This window comes from Coturnix japonica, chromosome 3 (assembly GCF_054131305.1).
Source record: "Coturnix japonica strain WE chromosome 3, WE-NBRP24, whole genome shotgun sequence".
NCBI classification, from domain to species: domain Eukaryota; kingdom Metazoa; phylum Chordata; class Aves; order Galliformes; family Phasianidae; genus Coturnix; species Coturnix japonica.
This window is the reverse complement of record NC_140665.1, coordinates 17,470,410-17,491,739: the sequence shown is the minus strand read 5'-3', so window position 1 is coordinate 17,491,739 and position 21,330 is coordinate 17,470,410. Positions and strand designations below refer to the sequence as shown.

The window sequence follows — 21,330 nt, the reverse complement described above, 5'->3', positions numbered from 1 at the left end:
AAACATTTTGCAAACTTACAAAGTTGTTAGATTTCACTTCAGTGTGAATTTTGAGATTTAATCAAAGCTTCTTGTCATACTTAAACTGGAAATGCTTTTTTCTGTATTTGGGAAGGGGTGGGTTGAAGAGAGGAGTAGTTTTCCTCTAGTCAGAGGATATGGAGGCACACCTTGGCAGACCTGGGATTCAGTTTTGGTGTGTACATTGGTGTTTTGATGCTCCTGTGCTTGTGCGTGGTCCTTTTCCCTTTCACGTGTGCTATACTGCTTCTCTTTTGTCTGGGGAGTGGAATGGCTGCCTTTGAAGCCTCCCATTATCTGACCTTTTGCTTTTGTAAATATCTTTCAATGCTAAGAAAAACACCGTCATCCTATGCCTGGCATTTCACTTTGTGTTGTTGCTGTGCTTTTCCTCTGTTTACATATGGATTTCCCAGGCAGTTGCATTTCTGCCGTGCTGTTAGCCTAGGTGTTAGGTTGCAGACTTTAAATGGTGCTGTTGATCCTGTCTCTGTGTTTTGTTTGCTGTGCTTGCTATTTGCTTTGAGGACTCAGACAACTGTATATTTATGCTGTAACTGTTCATTACATGGCTGTTCACCTGTCTCAGAGCACTTAAGCACTGTAAGAAAAGGCTAGTGAGTCAGAAAGTCTCCTCTTTTCATGCTCTTAACCTTTATTTAACTTTACTGTAGGACTTTTCCACACTGGGAAGCTGTGCTCAGTGAGTGAAGGTGTGAATTTACAACATGTAACTCTTTCACATTTCCAGCTGTGTGAGCACTCTGCTGCTCCAGGGCTGCTTGGATTTTCCTAGCTTTTCCCCATTTCTATGCTGGCATCAGAATAGGGCACTACATGGGAAAGAGTGACTTTCATGTGTCCCCGTCTGAATCCTGTATTATTGTAGACTTGCAAGTGTCTTTCTGATCTTCTAGGTTAGTTTTTCACTCTTGTTCTACTGCTGATATTGATAATTCTAATGTCTTTCACAAGTACTGACATCATCTGTCTGATATTGATCAGTTATTTCTGTGAAATGTCTTAGTGTTATTTCAAAGCAGCAGTGCTTTAATTAACCCCTAGAACAGCATGCTGTAACTGCGACTTCTGTTGCATGAAACCTTTTGAACACCTAAGCAATGCCTTTCCTATCACTGATAGAAGCATCTAGGGCACTGTTTTACAGAGGATGTTGAGGATGGACATGTAGGAGGAGGTTCATAAAAGACTTGGAATGGGGCCCGTTTTGTCTGCTGGTGAGAAATACAAGCAACTTAGAAGGGCAGGGAATAAGGTCATGGCCTTGCAAAATGCTCCCAAGAGCACTGGTGTTGCCCACAGGAATATCTAAGCTATTCTCACAAAGCTTTGTGAATGCAACAAACCCCAGACCAGGGGCCATAAGCAAGCTGCAGAACAGTCACGGGGCTTCCCTTTTTGTTGCCTGCATCTCAATCTGCCCTGAGGTGGCTGAGTGTGATTTTTCTCTCCTGTGTGTTTTGGAGGCCAGGAATGACCAGGTGTGTCCCAGATTTTCTGCTCTATAAAGTGCCTCTCTGCCTCTGCACTTGTGACATCTGTCTTACCAGTGAAAATTACTAAGTGAAAATGGAAGATGAAAACCATAGCTATACCTTTTGTACTCTACTGTTCCTTTGATTCCTTCGGTCTGTTGCCTATTCCTAGAAGGCTCCTTTTACTGTGGTACAATGAATCAGGCGGAATTCATTCCCTCTGTCAGAGAAATGAAAGAGCTCCCAGGGTGCCCCCTGCCACCCAATATACCCACAGGTATTTTCCAGGGAAAAGACATCACCCAAGTAGTCACTTGGCCACAACAGGGGCTCCACTCTGCCCAACTTCAGCTGTTTTGATAGTTTTGTTCCATTCACTGTGAAAGAAATTGAGTTGGAAGATGTCCCTTTGGCTTACTGTATCACGGGTTTGTTTCTTTGCTTTATTTTGTTTTAATTGTTCTGTTCTGACAGATGTGGAGGAGAAAGAAAAATAAGGAAGAAATAAGAGCCCACTGTGTTTTCTCTACCCTCAATAAAAACAGATTTAATTTTCATAGTACATCTTCAGTGTTTTCTGCACACACTTCTATCATTCTAATGTATGCTGGAATTTTTGGTTATTTCATTCGTTATTTTGACAGTGAATTATCACATAATGATTAAATAATTTTAGCTCATATACTTCTCATAATACAGAGCTCGTAGCATCGTGCTTTATAATGCTCAAGTCTTCTGACATGTTTTACGGATATAGTTGAGATCTGACAGGTAATGAATGGTTTTGTTCACTTTTTAGACGTGACAAGCTATGGATCTGCATGGAGTTTTGTGGAGGTGGCTCTCTACAGGATATTTACCATGGTATGTCAAGACCATAATTCCTTAAAAGCTAAGAAAAGCTTGTTTTAAGAAAATGGAGATGATTACAGTGCTTTGGAATCAAAGAAGATGAATTGTAATTTTAGTATCCATAATAATCCACCAAAGGTCAATTTAAACTTATTTAAGTATTTATATAATAGGTAGGTTTTTTTTTCTTTTTTGAAACACATGAACTGCAGCAGGGTGGAGTAACAGAAGTTGTTTCCTTCCTTCATCAGTTCATGTACCAATCACCGCTTTCCTAAGACTTTAAAATTAGACAGTGTTATATAGTAAAAAACAAAAACAAAACAACAACTTGTATCCTGGTGTGTTGTGTTCATAGTCAACTCATTTTTGTGCTTTTGAATTTTGCTTTAATGCAGTCAGTACCACAGCCTACAGATACCTGGATAAACAGACCAGTTAGCATAGATGCTCTTGTCTTTGCTGAGAAGAGACTTTCTGTACATAAGTGATTCAGTAATGCCTAAAGGGCCTCTTCAGTGCGTGACATGTGAAAAGCAAAGGTGGCCTACATGTTTGCTTTAAGCCTAAGTGCATTGAGTGGTTGAATAAACAAGGAGTCCTGTTGCATACAGTCAGGATTAGTCAATTGGTTGCTAGTTTTTGACAGACAGAGTCAGTTTTGAGAGCTTTTTATTGCCCTGGCAATAAGACTTGCTTAGGAAATGACTGTGCTACAAACATGTAATGGCGCTGTGATTGGGAGATGATGTTTTTCAGACAGGAAATCCATCCAGATTCTAAATGGTGAAGATTTTCCATGTTAGGTTCCTCACATCCTTCTCATGCACATAAACAGCTTGCACATGTTTTTTATATTTAACTTGGGTGCAATTAAAACAAGGCAGCAATTCACAGATTCACACTATGTTAACATTGCCGTCATTTGAGTGTTGATCCCTCACATCTTCACCAGTGTTAATGAGAACGTGGTGCCTGATAGGCTTTGTTTTGTGGAACACCTGTAGAGTAGGAAATGAGCTCATGTGGCTTAAATGCCTGAACAGATGTCGTACAGGAGCTGTTTCCTGTCACAGCTGATTTTTTGGCTTCTCTGCCAGCAGTGGCGAGAGTGGAAGGTTCTATTCTGATCTTAATTACATTGCTAAGTTCTTAACTCTGGTTGAACCATAGGCCTCAGCAATTAAACCTTAAATGGTTATTTTACTTAAGTTAATTCAATGCGAGTTTCTCAAAATAAGCACGGATTTTGAACATACTGTGTAATTTAGTGCTTAGTTCTTTCTTAATCTTTAACTCCCTGCTCCTTTGTGAAACTCCATCCAACTTTGCTGTTTGCAAGTTTCTCAGGTTTTGCCCAGAAAACAAAGACGACTGCATGTCTGGTCATAAAACCTTTTCATTTCAGGCTCAAGCTGTTGCAAGCTGTTCCTTGCTTGTGGTTCATTGTTTGTTTTGCATATTTGGTCCAAATGTAATTGTTCTAAAAAACTTGGTTGAGGTGGGACCATAGAGCTAAGGGGGGGAAGGCTCTTGGGTAGCTGCTGAGACTGATCAGAGGGGGGAGGATGTGGAAAGGTACCTGGCGTGGCAGGCCCAGGAGCAACAGTGCTGGCAGAGCATGCGGAGAAAGGGCAGAGGAGCTTCAGACAGCAGGTCCTGTGGCTGCAGGGGAGCAAGGGGGAGAGAAGTCCAGGACATGAGAGATTTGTGCAGGGGAAAGAGCTGTGCTTAAATCACTGCTTCTGTTGTTATAGAATATTTCTTATGTGGTTTTTTTTTTTATTTCCCCCCCTTCCTCCCGGCTGCTCTGAGATTGATGTATCTGGAAAGCAAACAATTTCCATTCCAATGGGACTAGATAATTTTTAGATTTGAAAACCTTTTGGTAGATCTTGTGATGTTCCTTATGGGGGAAAGTTAAAACACATTCACTGGGTGATTCTACTGGAAAAAAGATCCTCTCAATGCGAGTGGAAATTAATTGAGATGGAGCTTTGGAAAGGACAATATCTTACCTGATATTGAGTGTTTTTTTTTTCCTTCCGTTTCAGTGACTGGACCACTTTCAGAACAGCAGATTGCCTACGTTAGCAGAGAAACTCTACAGGTAGTGTACTCTAAGGTTCTTGTGGTTATATACATGTAGCTTTTACTTTCAGCTTTTAATATTTTTATATTACAGTTACAAATAGATGTCACGTCATGAAAGTGCAGTGTTTGGAGGCCTTAATAATTTCCTCTGCTGAGGAAGACGTCTGTTACAGCCTAGAACTGTGTTGTTTAATTCTGTGACCCTAAGAGATCCAGGATCATTTGAGGAAAACTGGCACCTACTCTATGCCAGGATTTTGTTTGTTTGTTTGTTTTAAAGGAGGGATAAAGAACTTTTCATCTATTTTTGTGATGCAAGTTGGTTATTGCAAGTTTGAAGGAAAATTTTAGGGCAGAGTTTTGTGTATCTGATTGATATGTACCAAAGAGGAGGGAAAAAAAAATGTGTATACTCAGGATGCTCTAATTATGGTCTTTAGTCTCTCCTTATCATTGTGTTAACTTTCGTTTTTCTTTCTTAAAATATTTAACTCACCAGTAAAACATCATGAGAACCAGCTGTTTTTTTTTGTCTTATGTCTTGGTTCTGTGTGAGAGAGCAGCTCTTGGCTTCCACTGAATGCTGAGCTCTCGAATGCCATTAGTTGAGAGCCTCTTGCACTCAAGATAGCTCTATCTCTGAGTCAGCTCTGTTGCGTGCCACTGACCATTTATCTGTGCTGTGCCAGAGATTGCTGTCTTCTGACTTCCAGGCCATGTCATTTTCTTACAGTAAAGTCTCAGCTAATACGTTTGGAGTATTTTGGTTGTGGGCTTTTTTATGGTGGTTTTTTTTTTTTTGTTCTTGTTGTTCATTTGTTTTTGAGCCTTGAATACCAGAAGTTAAATTTTTGAGGTCTGTATTTAAAAACCCATTCAGCAGTCTGATGTCAAAAACCAAACAACCAGTCACTATCAGTTCTGATTGGAATCAGTGATAATGATTCTGAAACTATAGGTACTGTAAATATGGACCTTCCTTCAGGAATTCCGTTTTGAAAATGATCCAGATTCTTGGTGGGCGGTGGTAAAAGTGAAGAGGTACCATGCTTTTTTTTTTTGCCCCTGACATCTGCAGGTGTAAATGTGAAGAGTGCATGCATGACACTTCTAGCTAATGTCTGTTGTGGGGTTGATGCTTCAGTGGCACTCTACTGAGAGCAGACTGAGTCCAATTTTGGGTATGTGTGCATCACTGCAGTGAGGGCACATGAGGACTGTTGATCTATTTGGGTATCTTCAGCCATTTGCCCCCGAGAACCTGTGCTGAAACATCTCTGAACCCCTCAAGGAGTTGGATTTTACCATTAATTAGTGCTTTCATATTGTGTTTTCATGAACTGACAAAAATAGCCCCAAACTGCATCTTCAGTGGTACTAATGTCAATCTATACAAAGAAAATGTTGAGAATTTCACTTGAAAATCTCAAGTACTAAGTCAGATAAACTAACATTTCCCAGTTCCTCCTGTTGATATATTTAGGACCATCCATGAAAATGCTCATAATTGAAAGGGATCTCAATATTGTTTTTGAAATCAACTATGGGATGTCTTGCATTAGGAAATTGGGAGTTTAAAGAAAAAAAATATTTGTCTTAATGTGGAGATCTCCAGTGAAATGTAGTCACTGCTGAGGCTGGGGATTGCAGGATGCCGCAGATGTTTACCTGCTGCTTGCCCATGAAAGAGAATTTCAGAGATAAGCCGAGTGTTAGAAGTATTGTGCTCTGTGATTCCTCATATGCAGATTTGACTGTATAGTATTATTTCAGGTCTTGTGTTGAAGCACTGAGTCCTAAAGTTCTTCACTGCCGTTACCACCTGCAGAAACGTGTGACTTCAAGTTGAAGCACAGCATTAGCCCTGAGGAGCTGCCTGCGGGCATGCTTCTAGAGTTAATTGAGGCCTGTAATGGCATAGGTGATCTGTGCTAGATATCTGGTGATCAGACTGCAGAATAGAACACTTAGGCAATTTAAAAGTAATTAACTTGCTCTAAAAAGGTGATAGTTAAAATATCTAGAGGAAAACTTAACCAGAAAAGTCTTTCCTCTCAGTGGGCTGATGTTGACTGATACTCTTCCATTCCACCCCTGCATTTAGATGTTACACTACCTATATATGTGGAATTTCCAGGTGCATTCAAGAGTCACTGAAATAAAGGAATGTCATTTAGGTGACTGAATTGCATACTAAATATGTCTGTTAATTGAATGGCAAAGGCATATAAAGTAATATTAAGTTAACGTTGGGACTTAATTATTGCTTAACTATTTTTTTGCAGGGGCTGTATTACCTCCATAGTAAAGGAAAAATGCACAGAGACATAAAGGTGAGTAAAAATTGAATGGAATTTTAGTGTTCTTAGGATAATATTCATCATCACCTCTTACATACAGGTTTTTACTGTTAGGCAGCAGTTTTGGGGATGCTTTCTAGATACATAAGGTTTTTCTGTTTATTGGAAGAATATTTTCTGCCTGCCAGAAGAAAAAAAAATCTTTCTTTAAAGCGTATGGGAATCATTTGTTCTTTTAATTAGAGCCACACACTTATTTTGAGCAGTGAAGTGGAATTTCGGCTGCTGTCCAGTGCAGCTTGTGTTCAGACATCCCATAGGATGTGTTCTGTGCAGAAGGAAAGGCTTGGTCTTTTCCACACACCTTTCTGAGAAGCTTGGTGTACCCTTCTGACTGAACCAGCAAGTAAACAGAACTTTTGCTTGGCTTCTTGCTTCTTTTCTTGGCGAGCAGATTGCAGGCAGTGGCTGCTCTTCCTTGTGCTCCTTGTCTCCTCCTTCACATACTAAAATTAGAGAGTGCCACAAATCAGGCTCTTAGCACCGACTTCCTTAAACCGTCATCTCAACAAAGCTGTATCAAAGGTGGCTTGCTCATACTATTATGCTCTCTGTTAATAGTTTCCTTCTGATACTTCCTGTTGACTTTTTGTCCCTGGAGTTTTATTACCTACTGTTTGCATTTCCAAACTGTTCCTTGCTTGGGTTCCAGCTTTAGTTTGGCAAGCCACCCTCCTGGAAATATGTCAGCAAATTACTGTATTCCTTTGTGTTGTGCGTGCATTTTTGTTTATCTGGCTTGTATTTCTTTCAAACTGGGGATGCAGTAGTGCACAGTAGCTTCAACTGTAGGCGCTTTAGTACTGGTGAGCCCTGAGTCATCCTTGTTGTCTGCAGGAGGGTACTTGGGTTTTGTGCCACCAGGAGAGTAATTTCTGAATGAGAGATGAATTTGGACATTAAGCTTGAACAATGTTCATCATACTTGGTAGGATGAGAAATGATGCTTGTTAGGCTGCAGTGCATAGGTAGGCATTTCTAAGCAGAACTCGGCTGATATAAATTTTGAAGTTTGGGTTTTTAAAACAAAAATGAAAAGAAACGTGAGCATGGAAAAATACTATCTTCATCTGCAGCTCTCCTGACTACAAAGTTACATTAACTTCCCTCAGTAGCTAGGTTATGTATTTAGTGTATCTGTTCTGTTAGTCTTGAAAGGTGAACAAGGTCAAGAGCACGTTAACTGGGCCGTCACACTATTTACCCAGCTCCATTTATGAGGCTCATTAACTGTATTGTGCAGCATTTGCCAAAGTAAGCCTTCTAGCTGGAGCATGACTGCAGACCTGACTTCTTCCCTGTGCAACCCCCTACCTTTATGAATGCAGCTGTATGGAAAGCCCTGCATGCCGCCTTTCTGTCCAGCCTGTGGGCAGGGCTGGCAGCTGTAGTGCTGCCCAGTTCTGTTTGGCCAGCTCTAGCCCTTGCTTGGTACTGCCTGGAGCTGATTGCCGCCTTTAGAGCAGTCTTGCTCTCCCAGTTCCTTCTTGTGGCATTTTCATGGCACCAGCTACCGCTTGGGGTTATTGAGCTGCTTCTGGAAGTGGTGCATGTAGCCATGCAGCATTGTGCTCTCCAGAGAGAGCGCCAACAGAATCTCTGCTGCATGCAGACAGAAATAGTTCTGTTAAAACACTGGAATATCAAGGGAGGTCCTTAAGGCTATAATTATCTTGGCCCTGAAAGGAGACAAAACCAGCTCCGGCTTCTGAAAAGAAAATCAAATTACTTCCGTTGTGACCTTTAGAGTTCCTATTTCCTTTCAGTCAGAAAAAAGAAAGTATGAATTCATCTTCATAAGCAAATCATCATAATTCTTCTGTTTGAGAGAGCTTTGTGTACAATGGGGAACTTTGTAATACTGTGGCCTAAAGAATACTAAACTTAACATTCGTGAGATATACTGGATATCTAAGTTTCTCTATATAATAGAGGGGCAAGTTATTAATTCCACAGACATTTCCTCGGTAATGCTACAGATTTCTCAAATGTACAGACTTTGGTTTACCTTCTCACTGCTGGTTTGCTGTCAGATATCACATAATTGGTTTTGATACAGCATCACACAAAATCTGCATGTTTTAATTCCAGTACACTTGTTTTTCTTTTTTTAAGGGAGCAAACATTCTTTTAACGGATAATGGGCATGTAAAATTAGGTAAGTTAATAAACAACCTGTTCATAACCATAGATGGTGTGTAGTCTGAAAACAAAACCTTACTGATTTTGCCTGATTACGTAAGGGTTTGTTATGTAAGGAATTAGCACATGTCAGGGTTCTTTTTCTCTTGCTGGTAAGATCTAATTCAGCAGCACCAAATTATTGTCTTAGGAGTAATTGGAGTCTGGTTTTGCAACACATAAGTAAAACTTCCTGAAGTTGCAAAGGTGGGGTGAAATTCAAATCAAAGTTTTGAAAAAAAACTTTTATGAAACGTACCATCTAGAGTTCTATACTTTTTAAAACTACCTTAAACAACTACTTAAGTGATATTAAATTATGTATTTTATCTTATTAAAAAAGTGCTTGTAGTTGTGAGAACTTCTGTGCTGTCCTTTTGGTTTCTTGCCCTAATGAGAGGGACCTGCATGTTTGGTAAGCAGCTGAGAGGGGTTAATCGGAAGCATCTGAGATGCATCAAGTTTCCATTATTTGCTTTTATTTATTTATTTATCTTTATTATTGATCTTTTTTTTTATAGCTGATTTTGGAGTATCTGCGCAGATAACAGCTACAATTGCCAAAAGGAAATCGTTCATTGGCACCCCATATTGGTAATTGTGTTTTGTCATCAATATATATGTAGCATATATCAATCTGTTGAAACATGTATGTTAAAAGCATGCCACAAACTTTCTGGGAAGACTCATCACTAAAAGCTGATGTTTGTGGGATTGTGTCTTTGTTTTAGTGCTGTATCCTAATGCAGCTGAGCATTAGTTAAATCATTCAAAAACTCTGAAATGTTGAAAACCATTTAGATGTGGTACTTGGGGACGCGATTTAGCAGAGGGTTGTTAGGGTAGTGTTGGTTAGGTTGTGGTAGGACTTGATGATCTTGAAGGTGTTTTCCAACCTGAGCAATTCTGTGATTCTATGATCCCGTCTGTGTGCTGCTATTACTATTGACTAATGGATTACAGTTTAGTCTGGTTTTAAGTATGTCCGCAGTTTTATATGTTTTTAACTGTGATCTTGAATTTTTTTTCTTCCCAGTTTCCATTTTGGTGTCTTACATTTCTTCTCCTCTCCCCCATATAACTCTGCTCTGTAACTCTTCAGTTGATAATAAGTTTCATTCATTTGTCTTTGTGGATTCCTTTGCTGTTTATGAAATACTTTCTTCTAAACTATGGTTTTTTGTTGTTTTCAAGCAAGAACTAAAGCAAAGAAGCCCAACTGAATACAAAATTAAGTTTTTATCAGCTGTACTGTATCTTTATTCTTCCCTCAGTAAATAGTTGGTGTAATTTATCTTTTCTGAAGTTCAGCTTTTTGTTTTCTGCTCTCTTAGTACTGAAAGTGATTGTTCCCTTTTTGCTCTTGAAGTACGTGATGCTCATTTTTCACTGTAAAAGTAGCAGTTTCTATGTTTCCTAGAAAGATGCTCAAAGTTCTGTTACGTGGCAGCATAGTAAATACAAGGAAAATGTGTTGGTGGTAAAAAGCCACATTCAAATGTTCAGTCTTTGAAACAGATTACAGCACAGAATTTTTAGCATTTTTCTTAGTATAAGTCATGCCAAGTCACAGATTCACTTCCCGTTCTGAGTAGCACAAACACCCATCAGTAGTGATTGCGTAATTGATTTTGTTGCTCTGTTTCCTGCGTAAGATGTCTGGGTGGCTTGAGTTCTGACCTGGATGGCTCTGTAACTTCCAAATTGCACCAGGGTCCTCAAATGACATGCCATAACCTTACCATAAAGCTTACATCAGTTAAATACTTACAAAATGCATTGGTATTCCATAGAAAGTCTTCTCAGATTTGGGAGTGGAAGGAAGCAAGTAAGGAGATCTGTTGAGACTGTGGAGAAGAAGTTGTAATGAGCATGAAAGTTTGAGTGCACCTTATAGGTGCATGTTATCGTTGTAGAATAATTATACTCTAAGCTGTTTGATAGTCTGGAGATTCCTTGTGTTCCTGTAAAAGTTTAAGACAGATTGGTTTCATCCACTTCTTTCCTGTTTACTTACAGGAAGATTATGGAGGAAAATTGCATGCTTGCTACAGAGAAGGAGGATTTCTAACTTGGGAATTATTTACCTATCACTGCTTTCAGCTGAATACACAAGTACCACAATGTTTATTCACTGGAAAGAGAACTAGGGAAAAGCCTGGTAGTTTCTAAATATTGTGATCCACAGGGTGAATTTTTGCAGTAAATGTATATGTTATATACTTTTTTACATGCACACGCATGCATGAGTGTGTGTGTGTATATATGCATTTGTGTGCATGCCTATATATACACACAAGCAAATACAAATGTATATGCAGTGTATTGAGAGCTGTTGAGGAATTATGGCTGCGTACGGAAGGATATTTGATTTGCAATGAGAACTGTATCTCACATAAAATGTCTTCTACTGTGTAGGATGGCACCAGAAGTTGCTGCAGTAGAAAGAAAAGGTGGCTATAACCAGCTCTGTGATCTGTGGGCAGTTGGAATAACTGCTATAGAGCTTGCTGAACTTCAGCCTCCGATGTTTGACCTGCATCCAATGAGGTTAGTAAGGGGTTAAAGTTAAATGTATAAACTCAGCTTTGTAAATTATCCATTTGAAATAGCTGGCCCTGTACATATGTGATGTCTGGGGCTGCTGCAGGGATGTTCTTCAGAGAGTTATAGAATGGCCTGAGTTGGAAGTGACCTCAGATATCCCCTAATTCTATCTCCCCTGCCACTAGCAGGGCTGCCAGCCACTAAATCAGGAGCCAGCTCAGGCTGCCCAGGGCCCTATCTAACCTGCCCTTGGGCACCCCCAGGTATGAGGCATCCATAGCTTCTCTTGACAGCCTATTCCAGCACCTCACCAGTCTCTCAGTTAAAAATTTCCAGTAATGTGTAATATGAGTCTCTCCTCTTTCAGGTTAAAAAGATTCATCCTTGTCTTATTGCCATCAGACTGTTTAATAAAACAAACAAAAAACAACCAACCAAAGAAAGTCAGTCTCCATCATGTAAGCTCTCATTAAGTATTTGGAGGACTGCAGTGAGGTCTCCCCGGTCTTCTCTTTTCCAGGCTGAACAAGTCCAACTCCCTCAGCCTTTTTTCATGCAAGAGGTGCTCCAGCCCTCTGAGCACCTTTATGGCCTTCCTCTGCACCCACTCCAACAGCTCTGCACCTTTCTTTTGCTGGAGGCCCTGCACCTGGTGGCAGTATTCCATATGGGGCCTCACAAGGGCAGAGTAGAGAAGGACAGCCCTTGCCCTGCTGCCATCCCTCTTTTGATGCAATTAAGGATGATGACGTTGGCCTTCCAGACTGCAAGTACACGGTGCTGGCTCGTGTTAAGTATTTCATCTGCCAGGATCCTGAAGTCCTTCTTGGCAGTGCTGTTCTCAGTGAGTTATTTTCCCAGAACGTAAATGTATCTGGGATTTCCCCAGCCCAGGTGCAAGGCTGTGCTATTGACCTTGTTGAACTTCATTACGTACCTGTGGGCCTACCTTTAGAGCTTGTTCAGGTTCCTGTGGATGGCATCCCTTCTGTTTTGTCAGCTGCACTGTTAAGCTTGGTGTTATCAGCAAATTTACTGAGAGCACATGCAATTCCATCACCTTTGTAATTGATAAAGATGTTGAGGAGCACTGGTCCCGAGATGGACCTCAGAGGGACACCACTTGTGACCAGCCTCCACCTGGACTTAGAGCCATTGGCCACAATCCTCTAGATGCAGCCTTCCAATCGATTCTTTATCCTCAGAGTAGCCCAACCTTCAAACCCATATCTCTTCATTTTAGAGATAAGGATGTGATTATGATGCCTTGTAAGAGGCCTTGCACAAGTTCAGGTAGACAACATCAGTTGCCCTTCGTTGTATCACCAATGCTGTCACTTGATCATAGAAGGGCACCAGAGCAGTGAAGCACAATCTACCCTTGGTGAAGCTGTGCTGGCTGCCTTGGATCACCTGCTTGTCCCTAGTATCCCTTAAAACCTCTTCCAGGAGGATTCGTTTCTTGATACTCAAAGGCATAGAGGCTTTTAGTTACCTGAATCTTCCTTTCTTCCTTGCATTAAAAGTGGAGTGATGTTTCTCTTTTTCCAGTCACCAGTGACTTCACCTGTCAGTCATGACTTCTCAGATATAGTACCAAGCCATTCTCCATCTTCTCAGCCAGTTCCTTCAGGTCTCTGGGATGCATGTCATCGGGCCCCATAAACCTGTACATGCGCAGTCTCAAACTTGCTTTTGACTTCCAGTGGGAGAGATTTTGGTCTCTTAGCCCTCACCTAGAGGTTCAGCGATGTGAGAGGCGTGCAAAGCCTGGTCTGCAGGGTGGTCTGCAGGGAGAACTGAGGCAAAGAACTAAATACCTCAGCCTTCTCCATGTATGTCACTGGTAGAATTCCTTGTTATTTTTCACATCCCTTGCCGAGTGCATTTTGATCTGTGCCTTGGCTTTCCTGATTCCATATCTACATGTTACGTTATATCATAATCATCCTCTAATAAATGCCATTCCAAATCTGCATCATCTAACAGTGAAGGACCCAGAATAACGACATTGCTTTTACCATGCGGCCAACTAAGAACCATCTGAAGCGTTTAAAACTGCAGCTCAGGCACCACCTACAACTGTTAACTGTATTGTTTCTGTGTCATTTATCTTGAAATTTAGTCAAAAGATCCTTAGTTTTTTATTTCAGACTTTCAACGTGGAGTTTATAAGCAGTTCTGTTGTGGGAAGACCTCCTACTACAGCAATTAACTCTTTTTAGTGCATAAATAAGCAGTGTTGTCCTGGTAGCATCTCTTAAACTGGACTAACTGCTAGCAAAATAATGTCTGTACTAATTTTGTGTTTGCATGCATGTATATATATATATATTTTTTTTTTAAATTATTTTTTTTTTCTCTTTCAGAGCACTTTTTCTAATGACAAAAAGCAACTTCCAGCCTCCTAAACTAAAGGACAAAATGAAATGGTAAGCACTTCTCTGTTTCAGTCGATAATGATCATGTATTTCACGGGGCTGATTTTACCATTTCATTTTACAGGTCCAATAGTTTCCATCATTTTGTGAAAATGGCACTTACAAAAAATCCTAAAAAAAGACCCACAGCTGAAAAATTACTACAGGTATAAATTTGTTTAGTTTTCCTTAACTTTTCTTTTTTGTAAATTATAAAATGGAAATACACTTAATATGGCTGTTCGGAATTTTAATCTGTTTCTTCTTTGTTTTGTCTTCCAGCATCCTTTTGTTACTCAGCCATTAAATCGAAGTCTTGCTATTGAACTTTTGGATAAAATGAATAATCCTGATCATTCCACTTACCATGACTTTGATGATGATGATCCTGAGGTAAGAATATGCTGTATCTACAGAATCAGGTTGGATTTGTTTTCCAATAAAACTAAATGGTTAGCTCCCTTATAAATAAACCATTGTATCTGCTGGCAACTGTCCTTCATTTTCCTGTGACAGTGACTCTTGTGGTGGTTACGATGATAACCGAAAAGGTTGCAGAGAGGAAAGTGCTTATGTTTGAGCCTTAACACTGTATGTTTTGGCTTTGACTGCTCTTGAGATCTGTTCTGTGCGTAAAGTTGCACCAAAATGGCAGTTGTATTGGAAGCTAACCTACATTCCTTTGTCCTCAAGCACAGTTCGGGTGCCTGCTGCTTCTATTGATTTGTTGTCAGCATAGGTCTTTCAAGGTGAGTTGAGGACTCTGTCCTTACGACAGAGGAATGAGGATTTGGCTACTTCCAGTAATTCTGTCGACAAGGAAAAGGAAGCGTGAGGGCAGATTCTGCATGTAGCACAGTGTGAATATCAGTGAACATCTGTGGCAGGATGCAAGGAACTTGGAAAATAATACTGCAAAGGCAAAAATGCCTGTCCTCCCCTGCTAAAACCTGGCTCATGACACTGGTGTTACAAATGCTCACGCACACTGAGCAAGTGAGCAATGCCTTTCAGCAGAGGATTATGAGTAAGCAACCTTTCAGCACTGTGTTTGAAATACTTAAGTGGAAAATCAGATCAGACCTTGAGTTGCATTTTGAGCTATATATCTATCAGGCCATTTTAAAAATGCAAAACAGACAAACTGGGACGGCAGAAGTGGAGGACTGGCACAAGTTCCAAAACCAAACACGTGCCTGTGAGGTATACGGGAGAAAAATACATTTAGTCCTGAAGCCCATCCAGCTTCGGAAAAGTAGTGAATGTAGAAGTGAGGTGAAACACTATGGTATGTATGTAAAATTCTAATATATAGCAAGGAAATTGCGTGTGATGAAAACAGGAGGGGATTAATGCTTTCAGATAAGATTTCATGATTCATGACTCCTTGTGAACCACTTAAAGCTCTTTTCCATTGCTTTGTAGATAAAGGCTGCCAAATGAAGATTAGAATTAGTATTTATAAAAGCAAAGTTTGTATCAAATATCTGACCCCATTGTGTCAGATTACTTTAAAAATTGTTCTGCTACCATATATTCAAAACAGAAATGTAGCAAATGTGCAGTTCTCATAGATTACTTGTGGTGATGTTGTGGAGAGTATTTTTTTTCCTAGATATTAAGACTTATTCACAGAAGGCCTTCTCATAACTGAGTTTTAGGATTTATGTTAGTAATTCTGGGGCCTGATTGTATATAGCAGACAGTTGGTCTTGTAGTCTTGCTAAGAAACCTCATGTTATGGTTTTTAAAAGAATTTGCAACAGTGGATATGGAGGGGAGAGAGAGGATCCAACAGGGTTGAGGAAAAGCAAGTGAGATCTTAAAGTTCATGATACTTCATTCTGTAAGTAGAAGTAAATAGGGTATCTAAACAAAGGAAAATACCATCGACAAGTCTGAGTTAGTATTACTACTTATTTTGGATGCTGACAATACCAGTAAACTGAAAGGCACAAGAAGGAACTGTTAACATGAGAAAAAGCAATTGTTGATCAGCATTGTCTTTACTTGCTCAAACCCAGTGTTTAGAAATACTTGCACTGAAATTGAAGCTGCTTTCAGGGGAAATGTCTCCAAATAATTTTAACTTAACATAACAAAGCATTATTATTGGTTTCCACTTATTTTCCTTGTTGATGCTATGCTAAAATAATGTGCTTTAAAAAAAATGTGCAGTATTGTTTCAAGTGAAATATATTTTGAAGTATTTTATTTTTGTTTTCTAGCCTCTTGTTGTGCCTCATAGAATTCATTCGACGAGTAGAAATGTGAGAGAAGAAAAGACGCGCTCTGAAATAAACTGTAAGCACATGCTGATGACGTTCTGCAATTAATTGTTGATATTCACCTGAAGGGAGGCTATCAGAAAGAAGGGGACAAACTATTTATCCAGGTTTCTTGCGATAGGATAATGGAAAATGGTTACAAACTAAAAGAGGGGATTTGTAGACTGGTTATAAGTAAATGTGCTTTATGATAAAGGTGGTGAGACACTGGTGCAAGTTGCCCAGAGAGGTGGTGGATGCTCCATCCCTGGGGACACTCAAGGTCAGGCTGGATGGGCTCTGAGCTCTGGGTGGAGCTGGAGGTGTCCCTGTTCATTGCAGTGGGGGGTTGGACTAGGTGGCCTTTAGAGATCCCTTCCAGCTCAAATGGTTTTATGGTGTTATGAAAATTTTGACTGATATTCTGGGTATTTTACATACTTGGAAACATTTTAATTGATGTGCAGTAAAATAAAAAAGTGATATTTTACCTACAGATTTAGGTTTCCAGATGACTACACAAAATATTTATGTAAAATATTCGGATACATCCTTGTCAGTACTTTAACAAGTCTTACTATTACCTTATCTTAATTGAATGGGATGCAACCTGAGCTATTCTGAGAGCTGGCTGCTATAGCCCCATGTCCCAGACCAGCAAGGATATTCCGTGTGGTGCCAGATTATGTTGGGTGACAAAATCGCAGAGAGAGCTTTTTCTTCCTTAACTTACTATGTTTGATGTTTTGGGTTTTGAGTTGAAACAGACATATAGGAATCGAGAAGGGAGGAAGTTGATCACTGGCCATAAGAAAGGGACTCTGTCCCCAAGTTGTAGTCATTCCTTTGCTTGAATTAAATTAAAGCATTACTGGCAGCTTCAGTTGTGTTTTTTTAGGCTAAAATAGAGGGGAAGTGTACCTGCCAAAGAGAAAGTGATGCTTACTTCCCCTGAAGTTGAATCAATTCTCTTTAGTGCTAATGAGACTCCAGAAGAACAGATCCAAAAGTGAATTCACAAAATTGATGTTTTTTTTCCTGTACATGGCAGCTATGTTACTTCCTTAAGGAAGGCATTTCACTGTCCTATTTGCTGAATTCTTATCCTGATCCTTTTAATGATGATTGTGCTCCCTTTCCTGAGAGTAGTTTCTATGCCTGTTACTTTCTAGCAGGCACAAGTTTGTGTCTGTGTGTCAAATGTTTCCATCAGTGGACATATGATATACTCATTAAACTGAATTACTTCTGTTAACCTTTGGAGTTAAGTGTTGTCTAATCACTGTCTAATTTGTTTTCCTTTTCTCCGTTTTAGTTGGTCAAGTCAAATTTGATCCACCCTTGAGGAAAGAAACAGAGCCACATCATGAATTTGTGAGTAACAAGCAAGATGTGCAGTGCACTGTACATTATTCTCTGCAAATATCCACAGAGCAGGGGAATCTAAGATGTATTGTGTGCTTTCTTAGCACTGCTAAAATTCATAGCAGTTTTCCCAGTAAGTGGTAACATACTAGTCCAGAATTATTTGGTGCCATTACCCTCTGCAGCCAGACCCTTTATTTGTGGCCTTTGCCAGGTGTGATGTATGTGCTATGTGATGTATGGGTTTTCTCTGTCTTTTACACTTTGTTGCCAAATATATAATTCCCCTACTGTTTTAGTTATAGAATTGCTCTGTATGTGTACTCACATTCTTATCTCTCACGTGCTCATATTGACAGTGATAACTAATAGAAATAATCATAAAATTAAGAGCCTGGGAAGATATAGAATACATTTAAAAATAGATTTTTGCTGGTTTATTATTTTTTTTTTTTGTTTTCCCATGCAAACTAACTTTTTGTAGCTCAGGATCCCATCTGAAACACACTGAGTCTGGTTGAGTTGCTGTTCTGTGTAACAATATAGTGCTGATGGTTTTTCTCCTATGGATAGGTCTGCCAGTACAAGGTGTATGAGAACTCAGTGTGAGTAAAGGTGTTTGTGCTGTGTCACACCACTGCAGTAAATTCCTCTTCTATGGAGGCTGTTGCCTTCTGTGTTTGTACACTTTGGTGGTTTCTTTACATTCCTAGTTAAAAAGAGCACTTCTTTGCTCCCTTACTGCAGACTACTGTGTTCTCTATGTTTATATAAAGCAAGTAATAATGTAAATACGCTGATTTATTAATTTAGGCGAAAGGTACATCAGCTGAGCTCCTGGAGTTGCCATCTTTCCTAGGAATAGGTTGGTAGCTGGGCATGTACTTCTTTTTCCATAGTCTTCAGACCACAAGTGGGATTTCTGATGCTTATTGCCTTAGTATGGCTCTGTAGCGGTGTTTATATCTCTTTCACAGTGCCCTGTCCTTTGTCAGTGGGCCAGGTGGCTCTGGGTGTGTGAGGCTGTGCACAGTATTGCTCTTCTGCAACTGGCTGGGCAGGTAGTCTGCAATTTCTGGAGTATAATTGAGAACAATTTACCCAGTCGCATTCAGGATGTCACGTGATTTTAGATACAGTATTTAGACATTTATGTAACTGCATTAGGGGTCCTAGCTGTAGATGTGTGTGTGAAACAAGGTAGAGATTTTCCATGGAGGTTAAAGGAAGCACTTCTGAGAGCACTTCTTTGGCAGGTATTGGGAAAGAGAAATTGGAACCTTCTTCCACAGTGGCTGTTGACAACCACGACCTGTGCACTTTGGACCCTTTGGAAGCCCTTGCTGCTGCAAGAAGAGGCTTGAACTGTCCAGATTGACTCTGGAAATTCTGCTGTTTTGTATTCCTTTCAGTTTGTGTATTCCAATTCTTGCCTTATCTGCTTGTGGAGATTATCAGTCACGCTGCCCATATTGAAATGAAGCAAGCAGACGCGATCTGTCCATTTGAGATAAAAATGTGTTTATTTTAAGGCGTTTTTTATCAAAGTATCAATAGATTGTTTGATGACCTGGCAGGAGTTTTTCTTTAGTACTAGTGTACAAGTTTGTTGTCAGTGTAAGTGTGAATGGCAAAGAATGCCCAATTATGGAACAATCATCAGTTCGTCTGTCAGAGAATTGCTGTGACATATTTGGAAATGCCACTGCAAGCAAGAAATAGTTCCTTTAAAAAAAATACAACAAAAGCAGCATAACTGCTTACATCAAATGTTTGTATTGTCAGTAGCTGTTCTTGTCACTGTGGGCTGGGAGTTACGAGAGTTGTCGATTATTACAACTGCTGGTAGAGAGAGATTGGGATTTTGAGAGCGATGATGTTCAGTCTCTAAAACAAAGACAAAACATGTGGAAACAGGGAAACTCAAATTGGCACAGAAAAAGCAGATGAGATCTTTCTGAGGAATGGATCTAGTGGGGAAAGACTGAATGGAAGCAGGGGCAAGAGATGGTATTTCTTCCTTCAACAACAACAACGTTGATCTCTTTAAAATTAAAGCAGTTCTTCTGACCCTTTTGCTTTTGTCTCGCTAAAACATGCTTAATCTTTGTGCTAACTGACCTAAGAGTATGATTACTCAAGCCAAAGGACTGGACAACTGCTGCATGATGTTGGTGATGCACTTCAATTTTAACCTGGTGCATACCCACCTCTCACTGTGGTAGTCTGTCACCCAGTACCACAGCTTAGGCAATGAACAGTGCTGTTATTCTGGTGTGATTCAGTAGTGTTTGGTGATGGGACGGTACCTTTTGCTGTGCTTTATCCCCCCCGAACTGCTCTAACGTGGTTTGAGCTTCAACTAACAAATTGCTTTTTCCTTTTTACTAAAAAGTTTCCCTTTATCTGTGTCTGGCTTTCAGTGACAATGTAAATAACGTGAGTTTCTTGATCTCTTATCTAATGAACAGCCTGACAGTAGCGATTTTTTGGACAATACAGAAGACATATACTACACTGCAAGATCTAACCTGGTATTTTGCATCTTATGCCTTTCTATGTCAGTGTTGGTTTTGTCCTTGTTTTACTTTTTTCAGAGCTTGTGTTTTGTCCTGTTGTTGTGCTGGTGTTCTCATCTGTGTAAAAGCCATTGTAATGTAGAAGGGAATTCTTAAGACATGTAGTACTGCAAATATTTAATGCATGTTCATGTTTGGTTTAATTGCTTTTGTAGAAGGGGCTCAGTGTTATGCAGTCATTTACAGTGCATGACTGTAATTTTTTAGTCATTGAAAAATAGGAAAGAACGATAATGGTAGTTTTGTTTGGTAGTTCCTTTAAATAGTCCCCTGAAAGACTGTAAAATGATATAAACTTAAATATCTAAGTTCTCCAGATAGTAGTTAGGTTACAGAATGGATATAAACTTGATAGAAGTAACAGACAGCAGGGTCCTGAGTGTTTGCAATGGCATTTGGCACCATTTGTACTCTGATACAGTTTCCAAATATTCTGCTACCACACTGCTAAAAAAAACTGCAGTACAAAAGTTACCATAGGAAGTGAGTTTACTCATTCCTTTGCTCTTTAGGCATTGCATTGTTTCAGAAGAAAGACTTTTGACTCTGACATCTTCCTATATGGTGGAAAAAAACCCACAAGCTTTCTGTGTTAGATGAAGAGCTTTGTTTCAGTGGCTTGCTTTGATTTGTGAGCTGCTTAATGTAGGCATACTGCAGGGGAAGATGGAGAACTGAGCTGTTTGGGAATGTCTTGTTTTGTCTTTTTCAGTGCACTGGGTTTTATTTTGGATTTCTGGTTTTGGCTTCGCTTGGCTTAATGTGCCTCGTATCTTCCAACACTGTAATTACTGGGAGCTTTCACTCTCTTTTCCATTCTCGGAAGGAATTTCATGTAGCTTTGCTTGACAGAAAAATATTTCAAAGTAGTTTGTGAAACAGAAGCTTTGGTTTCTCAGTGTGAGTGCAATTGCTTTAGTTCTGGGGGTGCTTTCTTGTTTTCTTTTGCTTCAAGTTTTTTTCATCTTGGCTTTTATTTTTTTCATTTGATGCTTTTTTGACATTCCTTTTGGTGTTGTTTCCTATGATGTTAATCTACAGTCCGTGGGCCTGAGGGGCCAGTGGCAGCGTGTCTGCCAACTAAACTGTCCTTTCTTCCCTTTGAGAAACGATTACTTTACTAAAGCTGGTGTAGTACTAATGTTACA

The 21,330-nt window shown here is 39.8% G+C and overlaps 1 protein-coding gene across 19 annotated transcripts in view; it reads left to right on the top strand.

Annotated features, from left to right (window-relative positions):
* Positions 1–21,330, top strand: part of MAP4K3 (mitogen-activated protein kinase kinase kinase kinase 3) — a 71,440-nt gene that overhangs the window by 14,534 nt on the left and 35,576 nt on the right. For 10 of the 19 annotated variants that reach the window (XM_085542881.1, XM_085542873.1, XM_015856984.2 and 7 more), the window contains exons 4-15: positions 2,317–2,381; positions 4,424–4,479; positions 6,749–6,796; positions 8,939–8,981; positions 9,526–9,598; positions 11,423–11,554; positions 13,921–13,983; positions 14,057–14,138; positions 14,254–14,364; positions 16,200–16,275; positions 17,554–17,612; positions 20,075–20,137. In XM_085542881.1, the coding sequence (XP_085399007.1) occupies positions 2,317–2,381; positions 4,424–4,479; positions 6,749–6,796; positions 8,939–8,981; positions 9,526–9,598; positions 11,423–11,554; positions 13,921–13,983; positions 14,057–14,138; positions 14,254–14,364; positions 16,200–16,275; positions 17,554–17,612; positions 20,075–20,137 (871 nt within the window). The remainder of the gene's footprint in view (positions 1–2,316; positions 2,382–4,423; positions 4,480–6,748; positions 6,797–8,938; positions 8,982–9,525; positions 9,599–11,422; positions 11,555–13,920; positions 13,984–14,056; positions 14,139–14,253; positions 14,365–16,199; positions 16,276–17,553; positions 17,613–20,074; positions 20,138–21,330) is intronic. The other 9 variants (XM_015856989.2, XM_085542879.1, XM_085542883.1 and 6 more) reach the window with 3 other exon arrangements.